We start from the raw sequence: 18,849 nt of genomic DNA, 5'->3' as shown, positions 1-18,849 counted from the left end.
TTACTGATGGTCCAGGGAGTCCTTCACCTGGAGGTCCCCTTTCACCAGTCATCCCTGGTATTCCAGGATCCCCTGGATCACCCTGCAAGGAGGAAAGGAATGGATCATGTTAGGGCATGAGAATGAATAATTTGCTGCATTCTAATTTCTTATTTTTATGTGTTATCTTAGTGGGTACTGGAAACTCTTAGAGACACAGGAGACAACACGACAGCACATGCAGGAGCAATTCAGTGGGTTGAATCATCTGGGGAGGGGAAGAATTGTTGATACTTTGGGTTGGCACACTCAGCCTTGATGTAAGCTCTGAAATGTCATCAATTCCTTTCCCTGTGCATGTGTTACTTGACCCGTTGATTTCCTCCAGCAGGTAGTAGCATTTTAAATAACCATTAAAGGTCTCACAACATCGAATACGGGTAGACATTTTTTTTGCTCTAAGGGTTACGGCTATTCTTAGCACTGAAAACTCTTGAAGGTTTCATCTCCTCTTTGTTCTTGATGTCTCCAGTTGTGGAGGAGCCAAAACTAGTTTCATCATTAAAAGATGTAGTTTATTGAAAAGTAAACATTGGCTATGGCTAACCATAAACTGTACTTGATCAAAATTGCATAAATCTTTTGAGAACTCCTTACAAAACTGAAGACGACACAGAATTTATAGCATTGAATATTACAGTACAACAACACCTTCAGTTGTGAACTAATTCCAGGGGTGGTGAATCTTTTTGAGAACGTGTGCCCGAATTGGCAATGAGCTCCTAAAAAATTCCTCTCATGTCATGATAGTTTTGAACAGAGATTATCATCAATTAAAAAATTAGTAAAAATAATTATGGACTTTTTTTTTTTAAAAAAGGAAAGAGGTTGAGCCCTGTTTCTTATTTACGTGCATTCACTGTTTCACTATTAATAAAAGTGTAACAGAGACAGATTGAAATTAATGAGGCATTTTATAAATTCTCTTCAAAAATTGTTCATAATTTATAAAAGGCCAATTGAAAATAACATCATATCTAAATAGCATTGTTATTGTAACTGTTTACTATCCAAATACTGATTTGTACACCAGGCCAGTGTGGATTTCAAAACATATCATCCAACACCATGTGTTCTAACAATTATCTAAGCTGGTGCCAAGCTCACATGAGCTGTTTCTTGTGAAAACAACTTCACTGCTCTTGTGTTGTAAGAAAAATACTTCACTATTTTCTTTGGCAGTAAAGATAATCATTATGTACCTTTTTAATAACGGGTTGGGTTTAAAGAATCAAGAGCTCTTACTGCATGTCACAGTGCCTACAAAATTTTGCATGTGCCATTTTGAACATGCATGCCATAGGCTTGCCATCCCTGAATGAAGTCTATTACGTCCACTCCTTTCTACTTGTACTTGGTTCATATCTCTCTATTCTCAGCATATTGATGTGCCTCTCTAAGAGCTTTCTAACTGACATTTAAAGTTACTTCACATTTTATCCATAAAATGGCATTGCTGACAATGCAAGTGTCCCTCAATGGAATGTCAAAGTCTAGGTGTTTGAATTTGGTGACAAATGTAACCTGAAATTCATGGAAGAGGTTACAGGTGTGCAAATGACTGGGAATAAATTAATTATGATTTAAAGAAACTGGATACATGGGTGAGAAAGACATTCAGGAACAAAAAGGAAAAGGAATGCAGTTGGTTTATAGTGTTGTAGCCACGTAAACACTGTGGCTACAAAAACACGTATCTCTAACTCATCTCAGACATGTCTTAGATACACATCATTTTTTCCCTGCCACTCTCTGCTTTCCACTGGGATTGCTCCCTCCGTGAATCCTTTGGCTTTTGTCCCTCCCTATTCATTTCCCTCCTGGCACTTTATCCCTACAAGTGGAAAAAGTGCTATAGCTGCCATTCACCTCCTCCCTCACCTCCATTCAGGGACTCCCAGTTCTCCCAGGTGAGGCAACACTCCACCTGAGGCCAATGGCCAACCATTTAATTCCAATCCCCATTACCATAGTGACACATCGCTTCATGGCCTCCTCTACTGCCACAATGAAGCCACTCTAAGGTTGGAGGAGCAGAATCAGAATGAGGTTTATTATCACTGGTACGTGTCGTGAAATTTGTTAACTTTGAAGCTGCAGCAACACCTCATATTCCATCTGGGTACCCTCCAAAATGATGACATGAACATTAATTTCTTAAATTTTCTGGAAGGTGATGAAGCGGAAACAGAAAAGGGAAGGGATTTAGGCAGAATGCAAAAATCTATCATCATGAAAAGGCTCACAAAAGAGCAACTGATAATTTCAATTTCAATAGAACTTTTATTTGTTACTTTCAATATCTTCTCCACACAAGTCCACTTCACATCTCTGTGTCTTCTGGCTTCAGCTCATGACTTTACTAAAATCCACTTCATTTTGAACTCCTATGTCCAAGCATACACGTTCACTCGGGGTTTCTCAATTAGCATTTTCTCCCTGCTTCGATTCAGGCTCGCAACTTTAAAGCTTGTGTCTCCTCAGTTTAGCATTTTCTCTCAGCTTTGTTTCTGGCTCAACACTTTGAAGCCCATTTTAAGTTCCAAGCATGACCTCTCTGACACCCTGTTCAGGTTCAGAGAGCACACCTACTACGCACTGATTTTATCAAAGAGATTGAACTTATGTTATTGGTTTTATAGCCCCATCTCAACAGATGGCCAGCAATACAACAATACCTAATAAGGGATAAAGAGGGTCAAATGTACAAATTAGGTCACATGTGCACTTCGATACCATGAAAGGTCATGAAGTGCAGGTAGAAGCATTGTATACCAAAATGGTCATGATACCATATAAGGATATGTGTTAAGCATTTGTACGCATCACAATCGGTGACATGGAGGAAATTGCCATTCGTTGCATGTATAAAAAGCCAGCGTTTCTGAAGTGCTGGCAGTAGTCAGAGCTAAGCCAAACCAGCAATATGGCAAGAGGCCAGTCTCGGAAAAGCTCTGGAAGAGGAAGAAGACGAGTTGGTCGGAGAAGGAGGAGAAGACGAAGAGGGCGCAGAGGAAGGAGAGGACCTCATTAACTCTCCCAAGACATTTCAAATGGAAAATAAGCAACATTTGGACCAACGAATATTAAGAACCAACTACTGCATGGAACATCCTGCTATGTCGTACAATTAGCAGACGGACTTGCCTTGCATGTGAAGACTTCATTATCGTGTTGTTTGACAGTGAATAAAAGCATCAGCAATGATGCTGAAAAAAATATGTGTATGCCTTGATATTTTTAGATAAGAGCATATAGATACAGACATATACATACAGTTCCACAATGATCTATATGTATATATATATATATATATATATATATCTATAGATATATATATCTATAAATTATATATAATTAATATATATATAAATTTCTTACCTTGGGTCCTTGGGGTCCTGGTAGTCCAGATGTACCAGGCTGGCCCTATAAGTACAAACTCCAATGTTAATGTGCTGAATAATAGTATAACCCTTGCACGTCTTTTTTAAAAAATTGCCAAGTCAATATTCTGAGTAACTTGGTTTAAAAGATCCAAACTAAGCTGAACATACTTGGTTTTACAACAAAAAGCCTACACTTCCAAACATTGTGTAGCATGAGTTAACTTACTGTTTTCCCGGTTATACTTTCACCTGGTGGTCCAGGGATCCCAGCTGGCCCAGGGTCACCGGGCGTTCCAGGCACTCCTGGCTCACCATCTTTGCCAGGTGCCCCCTGTAGTAGGCAGTAGAAAGAATGAGAAGTGGAGAGAGGATGACTATTTTCCTCTTCACAGCTATCTCACAATGTTGACTAAGAATGCAAATGCGGATTTATAAAACCAGTTAATAGTCACATTAAAGATTTGAACCTTCTCTCTGCTATCATGTTCCCTTGGTCAGATGCTCGTGACGAGACTTTACATGACAAAATGTAGGCACAAGGATCATAGGCAAGTAGGATTGCTGATGGTACCATTTCATTGTTAGATTAAGATTTTGCACCAGGCTTGTTAACTTAAGCCACTGCTTTTATGCTGAGAACTGCTGATTTTAGATGGGTTGTTGGCATGCATTATACATACTTCCTTTCTTAAGGCACAAGACAGGATTGCCATGGAGTAGTACAGCTTTGGAACAATTATATTGGAAAGTCTCATAATGGACAAGACTTCCTGTACTGCAAAGGAAATCTGTCCGTCCCCTGTGGCATTGATAAGCTGGATGCCAATATAAAGTCAACAGTAACCACGAGGGAAGAGTTGGGAATCCAGAGAACAGCTCCAACTCCTTAAAAGGAATGACTGATGAGAGTTTCTCTGAAGTCCAGTGCCACGTGGTGAATGTAAGAATTGACTAAAGACCCACTGTAAGATCTTGGCTCTTACTGATGTCTACCTGGATAGCTGGCATTTATCCTAACCAGGTCCAAGCACTCAGAGCCCATTTGACACATGGGGCACAACGGATATAGTCTTGTCACTGGGGCCCACATGTCACCAGGCATTGCAGGATTTGGGTGTGCTGTGAGCAGGACCACAACAAGTTTCCATGTAACAGATATCCTGGAAGATCCTAATAGTAGGACAAGTTTTTTTTTTCTAAAAATATACTTCAAAAATATAGTATGGCTCATGTTTATGGCTCAGACCATCTCTTCTAACCATAGTCATTGCATGAGATGCTGTTAAACTAGGAAAAATAAATAACAGATTTTCAAAATCTGACCATTAAAATCTAAGGCCAACAGTTCAGGACTTTCAGAAAAAAATCATAAATATTAATGAAAATGCTGAGTACTGGAAATACCCAGGAGATCACACATTTAATGTTACAAATAAATCTATTAAACAGACAACACAGACATGTTGTGTCACCTACGCAACCTTGGTCTCCACCATACACTGACATTCACTTTGCTCTGCCCTCTGGTTCCCCTCTCTGCAATTCAAACATACATCTGTTTTCTCACTTTTCCAGGTGTGATGAGAGGTCATTGATCTGAAGTGTTAACTATTTACCTTTCTCTACAGATGCTGCTGAACATTCCCCATGTTTTCTACTTTTATATTAGATTTCCAACAAATGCAGAATTTTAATTTTTATTAAAGCTTGCTGCTATTACCACACCCTTCTCCCCACCTAAACCCAATGGGTATGTTCTCTCAGAGAGCAAATACTTCTCATTCAACTATTTCAGGAACCTGGATACTTGCTCACAAAGTACACTGCAGATGCTGTGATCAAATCAAGAATACAAAAAAGCTGGATGAACTCAGCAGATCGGGCAGCATCCGTTGAAAGAAGCAGTCAACGACTGTCAGTCCTGACGAAGGGTCTCGACCCGAAATATTGACTGCTTCTTTCAACGGATGCTGCCTGACCTGCTGAGTTCATCCAGCTTTTTTGTACGTCTGGATACTTGCTCATTGTTTTCCCCAAAACCCACTGGTGTGAAATCCCTCAAGCACGTGGATTTGGGTCTGTCTCTAAAAGAGTAAAATCTCAATTAAAATTTGTGGTAAGGACAATTACTCAAAGAATTTCACAGCCCATTATCCCCTTAACAGCTTTGTAAAATAACTCTTTGAATAAAATGGGTTTGCTGAAATTCTGAAATACAAGAAGAGAAAAAAAAGTGCATCTGGTGAGAATGAAACTGGTAACATTGTCATTGTCATTAATGTGAAACATTAACCCTGTGATTCTTTCCATAGACACGGCCTGATTTGTTGACTTGCTCAGCATTGTCAGCATTTTAACTTTTATTATTACTGTAAGTACTATTTTGACTGAAATTAATTTAACTATTTCACATTTAAGTTTGAGTCTTATGAACTTGATTCAGGATTTTGAGGAGGTGACCAAGACAACTTATGAGGATGGGGGCTGTAGAGGTTGCTTACATCGATTTTAGTTGGGCAATTGATAAGATCCTGCATGTTGCAATGTTCAGAATGCATGGGTTCCATGGTGAATTTGTAGTTTTGATTCAAAATTGCTTTGGACTATGGAAGGAAGTGGGTCGTAGCGGAAAGGTGTTTGTTATTCTGGTTAGAGATCTGTGTCCAGTGGTGATCCATAGGGTTAGGTACTGGGTCCTCAATATTTATAATAGATTGCTTGGTTGTTCAGCTTGCAGAGGATACAAAAATTGGTGGAGTTGCAGGTGAGGAAAGTTTTCAATGGATCAAACAATCAGTTACAGTTGTGAGTGGAGAAATGGCAGGTGGAGTTTAATCCTAGAATCGTGCTATGTTACGATTTGTGAGGTCGTCAAGTTTAAAGCAGAATGAGTTTCTTATTCAGAAGCGGTGGGTATGCATGCATCAATCTACCTTTAATCCCACCCTCCTATTTAATTTCAAGTCACTTCAAAACAAAAGCTTTCCAAAGGATGTTTACATCTCAGTTATTGCCAAGACAACAGACCTTGTATCTTATTATTAACAGTATCTTACCTTTTCACCTCTGAGACCATCTTTGCCTGGAGGACCCGCCACTCCAGGGATTCCCTGTGTAACAAGGACACATTAGGTATTAATATTTTTTAAGAACTGCATCATCTGTGAAATATCCTTTTCCTGAATGCTGCCCTGCACACTAATTAGCCATCACTCAGAGAGGTCTTTGGAAAGGGAGGTGGATTCAACCCTCAAACATCCCTCTGTAGCACCGTAGCTTTGAGGGCTGTTTACTGAGCTCTTAATAATTGGATGGATGGCATGGTATTTATTAAAGGGAGAAAAAGAAAATCAGAAGCATCACAATTGTCTCAGTACCCCACTGTCACACAGGTTCTGTTAGACAAGGGACCAGGCTGGGAGTTACCTGAGCAAAGGTACATTCAGCAGACTCTGGGCTTGGAGAAGCTGAGATGGAGTTTCTGAGAGGAAGCATTGCAAATCTTGTAATTGGCCTCTAAAATGGTGGATTATGAAATGAAAAATTTACCAGACCTGCGTGATTCTCGATAGTAAGGAAATAGATGTCTAAAAATGGGCCAGGTTCAAGGTTCAGGATTTTTTCACTTTATGTGATGCTAATCAATCTATTCAACCCTGCAGACAAAGCCTTTGTAAGACGATGGAAAAAGTTGCATTAACAAACTTGACATGTCTAATTGCCACATGACCACATGTCCTTTTATTGGTTATCACAACTTAAGCCTAGTATGGTCATTCTGACAAATGATCAAGCCACCAGCCATGTAATTCAATCTGCACACATGAAGATGAACATTTGTTGCACCAATAGAAACTACCAAACTGCCAATCTCTAAGATTTAGGTAATAGCAATATACACTAGACCTGAATAACGTGCACTGCATCACGATTCAAGTAAAAAACTTCAAAATTTCATTTCTAAGTTTGTTATTTAATTTTATACCACTTTCCTTCTTTGTCCATATAGCTTGATGCAGCTAGCATGGGTCTCAGTTTGGTGAAACATTTAGTCTCCACATTGACCAATGGCAACAAGTACAAAATATCCAACCAGCTCAGCTTGCAGGAATATTGATTGATTTGAATCGTATATTTTTTCAAAGAAGTACGTGGGTCAATATACTAAATTATTTTTATGAGATTTTATTTCCATCTGTCTTTCTCGCACGTCATGTAAACATTAATTTTTATACTGTGATCAATTACATTTATTTGGACAAACATCTCACTCAGCTTCAATCCTGTCACCAGTTCCTCCTGATCTACCTCCAACCAAACAACTCACAAGCTCACATTCGCCATTTGAAAGGAATTCACTGCCAGCATTGATTCCTTTGCACTTACCACATTTCCTGGGACCCCATGTGGACCTGGTGGGCCTAGTCTTCCAGTTAGACCCTGCAGTGAGATAAGCGAAAACAAATGTATCTCCAGTGTTTAACAATTTAGCTCAGATCATTCACTGAATTTATCACTGAAGTAGTTCTGAAATAAAATGGTGGCACTATTGCTTTAAAGCAATCCTAAGCCATTCACTGCAAGTATTCAGTCAGCAGAAGGCTGTTAATTATAGATGTTATAAACCTCAAGAGAATCATAAACTCAAGCTGATTTCAATTTGGTCTCTGTAAGGATGTTGTTTGGAGAATTAGAATGAGCTGAGGGCACATCTTTGCCAACATTGAACTGGAATGGAGAGAGGCAACTCTTGGAGGGATTTAACTCAAATAGCACTGAGCATGGCAATGTTTGGTGGGATTACTCACTAGTAGTTGGTGATGGGAGTAATCGAGATGTAGTTGGTGAAGGAAGTACTCTGTAAAGATGTAGTTTGGCTACAGTTACTAGAGTAAATGAGCTGGCTGCAGTGGCAAATTGGCAAGGTTACAGAGTGTGATATTGAAACGGTGTTAGTTTTCAAAAGGAAATGGAAACAAATTTCACTTGAATTGGAAGGCAACTGAGGTAGACTGCAGAACTAGTAGTTCTTGATTGAAAGATGTACTTGGTTAGGGAATGACAATGAAGAGACTAAGTTGTTTTACAATTTTTCCTAAAAGTTTATGCACAATCTCTTTTCTCATTAAATATTATGAGAATTTGGTCATCTTCCATTGGCTCAGTGTTCATTCATCTTTTGTATCTTTCTCTAAATTAGGAGCATGACAGAAATGCCTGTTTATGTTATTTGTCACTTTAGAAAGGCATGGCTATACAAGAACTGAGGGCTCACACCTGTTAAATTTTTTCAAGTCCTGACAAAGCTATGGGGAAATTACTGTGCATTTTGGTTTCCATGCTTGAGTTACAGGAAAACAAAAATGACGTTTCTTTTTAAATAAATGACCACTCAGGCTCAATAATCAACCTAAGTATTACAGCTAATTCCATGCATCAAATGTCACAGGGGTGTAGCAGATACCAGCTATATGAAGACACTGGCAAAGCTATGGTTGGTCACTTAAAGAATGACTTAACAGAGGTATTCAAAATCATAACAAATAAATACAAAGCATTTCCACTGTCAGGAAGCCTGCAAAACAATGAACATGGATTTAATATAACTACAAGGGAATAAAGTAAAGGATGTTGAGGCAAAATATTTTTAGAAAGCAAGTTCTTATGATCTCACTGTCTGCTTAAAAACTACTGGAAGGAAATAGATAAAAACAAATGCTAAAAATGTACAGATTTATGGAGAAGTGTCAGGGATGGGTTTGCAGTAATTGTTCTCTGAGAAAGGAGTTGCTCTTATTTTTGGCCAATTAGATATTATAAATGTATTAGCAAAATTAATAGTATTTAAATAAATAACTTACCATTTCACCTTTTTCCCCTGGAATCCCAGGAGGCCCAGGATCACCTTGCTGACCCTGACGATTAAAGGTAGCCAATATCAGTTAAATATTCCAACAAGACTGAATTGATTTCACATTTACATATGCACAAGTGGAATATAAAACACCCAGTCGTGGAGATTTTATCTGACTGCTTTATTCATATTGGCACAGATTCTCCAAAATTCACTTCACTAGCACCAAGAAAAGCTGAAATTTAAATGCAGATTATTTGCAGTGCAACAAATGTTTCTATGATCTTTCACAAATGTTTCAAAAGTGCTTCAATACAGTTTCTTGAAGGGACCTTAAAGTTTGAATGAATCTATTAACTGTATGGCAATAACAAGTAGTTCAAAGCTTCAAAAAGTCTTGTTATAAAATTTTATGAAGGAATTAGTTAGCATACTCAAATCTAGTCTGAAAATATTTTTATCAACTTTTTAAAAATCTAGTTTAGTTTGATAATTGATGCACCATCAATAACTCTCGGAGACGTGAGGTGAGATAGGCTTTTATTAGCTGGAAGAAAGCACTGTCAGCAGCAAGATGCCATCACACAACATCCTGGAGACTGAGGGAGGAGCAGTGCCTCCAATCGCCTTTATACAGGGGTCTGTGGGAAGAGCCCCAGGAGCAGTCAGCGGAGGGGCATGTCCAGACAGGTATATGTAGTTCTCCACAATAACGCTATGGCTTATTAATTTTTGTGGTATGTTGCATGATATATTTAGCATGAACAAGATGGTAGGATCTGAGTATTATGGCTCATTTATTTTGAATAGTTGAAAATGAAAAACTATAGATGTTGAAAGTCTGAAATAAACAGACATTTCTGGAGATACATAGTTGTACTGTAGTAGTCAAATGTTTACAAAGGTTATTGGTTTTAATACACCGAAAAATATTTTCAGAATTTAACAATTGCATATGTTAAAAAGTACAAATTGTGCTGATTGGTGGCCGAATCGGGCCAGAGGTCAGGAGGCCTCTTCTCAGCGGATGAAGATTTCACGGAAGTACCAAGTTTGAGCTGTTGCTCTTCTCGATGTTTCAAAATTCTGAGATGCATGTGGTTATTGGTGTGGACTGTAGTTTATATTACTCTCCTTCAGTTTTTCAGTGTTTTCTTTCTTCTTGTCAATTTGCAGACGAGGAATATGTTACTTTTCTGGGTGAGAGAGGAGTTGGGATTTGATGTTATTATCACTGTCTCTTTGTCCGGGAGAAAATCAGGGGTTAGGGGTTTGATGTTTTACCTGCCGTGTCCAGGTGGGTGATCTATTTGCTTTCGTGCGAGAGAGAGGTTGGGGGTGTGGGGTTTAATGTTTCCACTGTCGTGTCTGGGTGGGCAATCTGTTAGTTTTTGTGTGAGGAGAGGTTGGAGGGGGTTGGGGTTTAGGAGTTCGTTTTTTTTTTCCTTTTTCATGCAATGGTGGGGTGGGGGGGACTTCAATGACTTCCATGGTTTTTCTGTATTTTTTGGCCTTCTGGAGAAGACGAATTTCAGAGTTATAATAACTTGAATCTTTGAACTTTTAAACTTTATCTTCTGTGATGTGCAATTAAATTTCAGAAGTTGTTATGGGCAAAAATAGAAGCATGATTAAATGTGGGTTTAATTTTAATGAGAGGTGACTAGATAGTGGAGTACAAGATGATACAGTTTAAATATTGTGTTCAGTTCTAGTTGCCTCATTATAGGAAGGATGTGGAATTTTTAGAGAAGGTGCAGAAGAGGTTTACCAGAATGCTGCCTAGATTAGAGAACACATATTATGAGGAAAAGTTGATCAAGCTTACAATCTTCTTTTTTCAGTGAAGTAGGATGCAAGGCCCCTTGAGAGAGGAGTATACAATTATAAGAGGCATAAATTGAGTGGACAGCCAGATACCTTTACCTAGGGCAGAAATGACTAATATGAGGGACATTGGAAGAAAGTATAGGGGGATTTCAGGGGTAGGACTTTTACACAGAGAGTGATAGTGAGTGGAACATGCTGTAAGGTGTAGTGGTAGAGGCAGATTCATTATGGACATTTTAGAGAGTCTTAGATAGGCACATGGATGAAAGAAAAATGGAGAACTATAGGGGAGGGAGGGGGGTTTGGTTGATCTTAGAGTAGGTTACTGTGAAGGGTTGGCACAACATTTTGGGCTGAAGGGCCTATACTGCGCTGTTCAATGATTTATGTGGTAATTACTGATTGTGCCGAATTGGAAACTCCATCCATAATGCTAAAAAAAGATGCTCTAAAGACTTTCTGTTTAGAATAAATATCGACAGGTTTTAGATTATCTTTATAGAATTAAATCTCCACAGGACAATTTGCTGTTGACCCATTTAGCACCATCCAGAGACAGAGAAGCAGTTTCAGCGACAGGTTACTATCGATGCAATGCTCCTCAGACAGGATGAAGAGGTCAATACTCCCCAATGCCATTAGGCTTTACAATTCAACCGCCAGGACTTAAGAACTTTTTAAAAGCTATTATTAATGCTTTTTGAGATAGTGATTTAGATGCATATCATATTTTTTACTGAGTTAAGTATTGTATGTAATTAGTTTTGCTACAACAAGTGTATGGGACATTGGAAAAAAAGTTGAATTTCCCCATGGGGATGAATAAAGTATCTATCTATCTAATAAAATTATAACAGGAAAATTATCTGAAATAATGTAACCCTTGTCAAACTACAGCAAAGCATAATCTCTAATATTTATCTACTTGAAGGTGAATTTCTCACCAACACAACATAATAAAAAGAAACAATAACAAGGAAGTGCAAGTTTGCAAATATAGCCTTAGAACAGCACTAATTTACACTTCTATTCTCAAACTTTTGAAAGGCATCATTTCAAAGAGGGACTTCAGGGAGATACTCTTTGAAATCCTCCAACATAATCATGATTCATGTAAACTTAACTCCTAGTTTCAGGTACGTTTCAAAACGGACCAGAGTCCATTAATCTGATAAAGCATATTGTAGAAAATTGGGACAATATAGAAAATGTTTGCTAGCTCCCTGGTCCTGCTGTGTACTTACTGACACAAATCAGCTTTCTAATCTTTCTCTTTTCCCTTCCTAATGAGCACCTGGTCCCTCAGCTTTTACACAAATACTCATTGTACACAAATCTTCAAGGTCTATCGTCTATTGAAGGTTCACATCTGACACAGGATGCCTTCTCACTCTTTTGAATGTCGAATTGTGTGTGACTAGTTGTGCACTTCCAGCTTCTTTAACTTGTACATTCTTCATTCTGAGCGGCATTAAAGAGAATTTGCATTACTCTTATACAGGAAAATGAACATACCTTTGAACCTGGAGTTCCTTGTTGTCCCCTTTCACCTGGTGTTCCATGGGACCCCTAAAACAGAAACATTTTAATTTATGCTGACTGTAAAACCCAGTTTCTATTTCATAAGTGATGCTTAAAATACCACTCTAAATATTTTGAATCTTGTATTGTGTGCTTTGGCAGTTGTTACTTCTATTAAATTCATAAGAGACGTGTGTTGAAGAAATTTTTTTATGGTAACACAGTCAAAACAAGAAGATTCAACTCTAGAGAAGAACCAAACAGTACAATATAGATATAGGTCTTCCAACCCACTGTGACTGGGCCAACCACAAAGCCAATCTAAATGAATCCCATGTGCCTGTACATGGTCATTATTGCTCTATTCTCTACCTGTGCATCAGTCTGTCTAAATGACCCTAAAAATTTACTTCCATAAGACCATAACACAGAGGAGTACATTAAGGCCATTCAGCCCATCGAGTCTGCTTTGCTAATCCATCATGGCTGATCCCAGGTCCCACCCAACCCCATACACCTGCCTTCTCACCATATCCTTTGATGCTCTGATCGATCATGAAACAGTCAACTTCTGCCTTAATCATATGCATGGACTTGGCCTCCACTGCAGTCTGTGGTAGAGCATTTCACAGATTTACTTCTCTTTGGCTAAAAAGCTTCCTCTTTACCTCTGTTCTAAAGGCTTGTCCTTCAAATTTGAGGCTGTGCCTTCTAGTTCTGGATAGCCCCACTATAGGAAACATCCTCCCCACATCCACCTTATCTAGTCCTTTCATTGAGATCCCCCCGCATACTTCTAAATCCAGTGAGTACAGGCCCAAAGCTGCAAAACACTCCTCATATATTAATCCCTTCATTCCCAGAATCATCCTCATGAACCTCCTCTGGACTCTCTCCAATTACGATACATCCTTTCTGAGATGTGGGGCCCAAAGCTGTTGACAATACTCCAAATGTGGCTTGACTAGTGTCTTATAAAGGCTCAGCTTTATCTCCTTGCTTTTATATTCTGCACCACCTGAAATAAATGCCAATGTTACATTTGCCTTCTTTACCACAGACTCAACCTGTAAATTAACCTTTTAGGAGTCTTGCATGAGGACTCCTAAATCCCTTTGCACCTCTGATGTTTGAACCTTTCCGCCATTTAGATAATAGTCTGCACTATTGTTCCTTTCACCAAATTGCATTATCATACATTTTCCAACACTGTATTTCATCTGCCAATTTTGTGCACATTCTTCCAATTTGTCTAAATCCTGCTGCAATCGCATTGCTTCCTCAGCACTACGTACCTCTTCTCCTATCTTCATATCATCCACAAACTTAGACACAAGGCCATCAATTCTATTATCTAAAGCATTGATAAATGATGTTAAACCAGTAGTCCCATTACTGACCACTGAGGTACACCATTAATCACCGGCAGCTAACCAGAAAAGGATCTGTTTATTTCCACTTGCTGCCCCCCTGCCTGTCAGCCATTCTGCTATCCATGCCAGTATCTTTCCTGTAATACCATAGGATTTTATCTTATTAGGCAGCCTCATGTGGCACCTTATCAAGTGCCTTCTGAAAATCCAAGTAACTGACATCTATTGCCTCTCCTTTGTTCACCCTGCCTGTTACTTCCTCAAAAATCTCTAACAGATTTGTCAGGCAAAATTTCCCTTTACAGACACCATGCTGACTTTGAATTATTTTATTATTCATCTCAAAGTACTTCAAAACCTTATCCTTAATAATAGACTCCAACACTTTATCGACCACAGAGATTAGGTTAACCTGCTTATAATTTTCTTCCTTTTGCCTTCCTCCCTTCTTAAAGAGTGGAATAACACTGCAATCTTCCAGTCCTCCGGGACCATGCCAAAATCAAGTGATTCTTGAAAGATCATGACCAATGTATGTGTTATCTTTTCAGCAACCTCTCTCAGGACTCTAGGATGTAGTCCATCTGGTCCAGGTGTCTTATCCACCTTCAGACATTAGAGATTGCCTCACACTTTTTCCTTTGTAATAACAATGGCACTCACTCCTGCTACCTGACACTCATCGACCTCTGGCATACTGCTAGTGTCTTCCACAGCGAAGTACCATTAAGTTTATCTGCCATTTCTTTGTCCTTCATTACTACCTCACCAGCATCATTTTCCAGTGGTCCAAACTTATCTCTCAATCTTATCTCTTTTCGTATCCTGCTTTATATTATTAGCTAGTCTGCAGTCATATTTCATCCTTTCCCTTCTAATAACCTTTTTATTTGCAACTTTCCACTCACTTTTGCTACCTTATATGCCCTTTCCTTGGCTTTCATGCAGTCCCTAACTTCCCTTGTCAGCCATTGTGGCCTACCCCTGCCATTTGAGAATTTCTTCCTCTATGGGACTTAACTATCCTGCACCTTGTGAACCATTCCCAGAAACTTCAGCTGTCTCTGCTCTACCATCATCCCCACAAGTACATTCCACTGGTACCATGTTCCTGACACCTATAACACCCTGTGGGACTAGCTTGGTGGATTGAAGGGCCTGTATGCAAGCTGTATTACTCTTTGATTTCATCACTCTACCACCCCATGAAGTTCCATATCCAACTCATCATTCTCTGTAACTTTTGCCATTAACAATGGGATCCTATTACTAATCACATTTTCCTCCCCCACCCTCCACCACTTTCCACTTCCCATAGGAATTCCTCTCTACATGACTCCCATGTCCACTCATCCCTTCCCATTGATCTTCCTCCTGGCACTTATTCCTGCAAGTGTGATAATTGCTATACCTGCCTCTATACCTCCTCCCTCACCACCAATCAGGACCCCAAACAGCCCTTGCAGGTGAGGTAACACTTCACCCATGAGTCTGATGGGGTCATCTACTGTATCTGGTGCTCCCAGCATGGCCTTCTCTACATCTGTGAGACCCAATTTAGACTGGGGGACATCTTCATCAAGCACCTTTGCTCCATTCCCCACAAAAGGTGGGACTTTCCAGTGGTCACATTTTGACTTCCCATTTCCATTCAGTCATGTCAGTCCACGGCATTCTGTATTATTGCCATGAAGATGCCACAATCAGGTTGGACAAGCAACACACCTATTTCTCTAACCTGGTAATTTCTATATCTCCCCTTTTTCTCTTTTTCTATTCCCCATTCTGGTTCCCCTCTCACCCCTTCTTCTCTCACCTGCCCATTACCTTTACTTTGGTGCCTCCCCTGCTTCTTTTTATTAAATGATCCGCTGTCCTCCGATCAAATTCTTTCTTTTTCAGCCCTTCTTCCACCTATTATCTCCCAGTTTCTTACTTCATCCACTTCTCCCTCACCTGGTTTCACCTTTCACTTAGCAGTTTGTATTCCATCTCCTCCCCCACCTCCTTATTGTGGCTTCTGCCCCCATTTCTTTCCTGTTTGACTGTAGAATTTTGTCAAAAACATTGACGGTTTATTCCCCACCCACCATAGATGCTGCCTGACGGGTTAGTTCTTCCAGCACTTTGTGTGTGTTCCCTAAACCTGTCAGCCTTGCCTATTAAAACTACTAACAGGGACATACAAATTCCATAATTTCAGTAATTCACTTTTGAAGACATCCAACACCAATCATCCCTTTGCCAAAAGCAGCCTATCTGAATCCACATCTGCCAGATCTCTTCTGATGCCATCAAAATTATCCTTTCTCCAATTTAGAATCTCAACCTAAGAACGAGTCTTAAACTTCTTTCAGCTCATGGAATTACGATCACTTGATCCAAATAATTCGTCTACACACAATTCTGTCCCCTGCTGTCTTATTCCCCAAGAGGAGATCCAGTATTGTGCCCTCTCTAGTTGGGACTTCTATATATTTTTAAGGAAACTTTCTTGAACACATTTGACAAATGCTGTCCCATCCAGTCCTTTTACGTATGGGAGTCCCAATCTATAATCAATAAGTTAAAATCACGTACTACCAAAACCTAATTTTTCTTATGAATATCTGCTATGTCTATACAAATTTGCACCTTTAAATCTCACTGATTCTTGGGAGGTCGAATAGTAGAAAGCCATTAATGTAGCTATCCCTTTCTTGTTCCCCACTTCCACTCATATTCCCTTAGTAGACAAGTCCTCCTGTATATCCTCTCTGCGTACTGCTGTGATATTTTCTCTGATGAGCAATGCTCACCTTCGCTTTTAATACCACCCCCCCCCCATATCGAAAACAACTGAACACCATAACATTGTGCTACCAGTCCTGTCCCTCCGGCAACTGGCTACAATATCATAATTTCAAATGCTGATTCATGCTTTTAATTCATTTGCCTTAACTACTGTACTCCTTCCGTTGAATATCTGCAAGTCAGAACATGAGTCCTACTACAGCCTTATGGTTTCAGTCTTTGCATGGGAGCTTAAAATCTACTTTCCCCACAGCCACTCCACTTGGTGACCCCCTACCCTGGTTCCCACCTGCCTGCAACTCTAATTTAAATCCTCTGGAACAGCACGATTGAACCTCCTCCAATTCAGGTGCAAAAGTCCTGTTTGTACAGGTCCCACCTCTATTAAAAAGAGCCCAGTGATCCAAAAATGTGAAGCCCTCCATCCTGCACCATTTCCCTAGCCATGGGTTAAATTACATCATCTTAATTCTGACCTCATGAACATGTGACATGGATTCAAAATCCTGAGATTAATACCCTGGAGATGAAAGTAATTTTTTTTAAATCAAAGTATATACAGTATATGTCACCATACACTACCTTGAGGTGTCAAAATGGTTGTGGTGAGTCTAGTGTAATGTAACGTAATGTAATGGAACGTGCTCATCGCTCTCACTTTCAGCTTCTACCGCTGGCTAGCAGCGTTGCGAAAAGGAGAGCCGAGTGTGTAAGTCTCTCCCTGCCAGTACACAGCCTCTCCAACAGCAAGCCTCACGTAATGCTTCCTTGCTGGTGACACACGGAAATTGAACTCCTTTTGGACTCAGGCTGAACTACAGAGGATGGGGAGGAGGTCTGGCCCCTGCACATGTAGCACGCAGGCTCACTGGCATGTGGACATGCCCTGGTACTCTTGAACCAGATCTACAGCTTTGGGTAAATAGCCCCACTGCCTTCTGGGCAGCCTCTGGAGAGACAAAGACCACAGGAGTAAACCCAGACAGGAAATCTGGAGTGGAGCCCCTAACGCAGCTGGACGTCATTGAACATCCTTCCAGCAGCTCCTGCAGCCAAGCTAGTGCCAAGGGGCTTGATCGGGTGGATGCGGGGAGTATGTTCCCAATGATGGGTGAAACTAGGACTAGGGGGCATAATCTTAAAATAAGGGGATGCCGTTCCAGGACTGAGATGCGGAGAAATTTCTTCACTCAGAGGGTAGTGGGGCTGTGGAATTTACTGCCCCAGAGAGCTGTGGAAGCTACTACACTCAATAAATTCAAAACGGAGATAGACATTTTCCTGGATAAAAATGGCATTAGGGGATACGGTGAGCGAGCAGGTAAGTGGACATGAGGCTAGGTTTAGATCAGCCATGTGATCTCCTGGACCAGTTTTCGATCGCCTGGATGGGTCGGAGAGGAATTTTCCAGATTTTTTCTCCTCAATTGGCAACTCGTTTTTTTTTCCCCGGGTGATCACATGGGTTTGGGCGGGATGAATAATAAAATAAAATGGGCGGCATGGTGCCCTGTTGGTTGGCACTGTTGCCTTGTGGGATTCGGTGAAAACTAGAGTTAAGATTGGATCAGCCATGATCTTGTTGAATGGCGGAGCAGGCTTGAGGGGCCGATTGGCCTACTCCTGCTCCTATCTCTTATGTTCTTATGTAAACATATTTCATTATAAGCTTTCTTTGGGCTACACTAGTGAGGCCGAGAGGGAGATCATGGCAACTGGGCATCTCAGGATCTACAAACCTTGTGCCCAGGCTTGAGATGAAGATCATCATCACCTTTGAAACAGATGGATGCAAATGATACTACCTTGAGATATATTTTCCTGCAGGCATTTATGGGAAAATAAATAAATACTGTACAATTTATGAAATGCTATTTATAAAAAAGACTGACGAGCAATCAATGTGCAAAATTAACTTAACATCTAACTCTCTGAAATCACCTTGCAGGACCTCTGCCTATGTCGATGATACCAATGTGGACCACATTCTCTGGCTCTCCACCCCTGGCAATGCTGTGGACTTAATCTGAGACATCTCTGGCCCTGGCATCTG

General features: G+C 40.1%; 1 protein-coding gene across 4 annotated transcripts in view; it reads right to left on the bottom strand.

Annotated features, from left to right (window-relative positions):
• The window catches only part of col22a1 (collagen, type XXII, alpha 1), a 272,437-nt gene that overhangs the window by 51,353 nt on the left and 202,235 nt on the right, over positions 1-18,849 (bottom strand). For all 4 annotated transcript variants that reach the window (XM_073048247.1, XM_073048265.1, XM_073048274.1 and 1 more), the window contains 7 exons: positions 12,625-12,678; positions 9,287-9,340; positions 7,812-7,865; positions 6,482-6,535; positions 3,652-3,756; positions 3,421-3,465; positions 5-82 (listed from right to left, as the gene is read on the bottom strand). In XM_073048247.1, the coding sequence (XP_072904348.1) occupies positions 5-82; positions 3,421-3,465; positions 3,652-3,756; positions 6,482-6,535; positions 7,812-7,865; positions 9,287-9,340; positions 12,625-12,678 (444 nt within the window). The remainder of the gene's footprint in view (positions 1-4; positions 83-3,420; positions 3,466-3,651; positions 3,757-6,481; positions 6,536-7,811; positions 7,866-9,286; positions 9,341-12,624; positions 12,679-18,849) is intronic.

Source organism: Hemitrygon akajei, chromosome 1 (assembly GCF_048418815.1).
Source record: "Hemitrygon akajei chromosome 1, sHemAka1.3, whole genome shotgun sequence".
Classification (NCBI taxonomy): domain Eukaryota; kingdom Metazoa; phylum Chordata; class Chondrichthyes; order Myliobatiformes; family Dasyatidae; genus Hemitrygon; species Hemitrygon akajei.
Note: the sequence above shows the minus strand (reverse complement) of the source record. Positions and strands in the feature narration are given on the sequence as shown.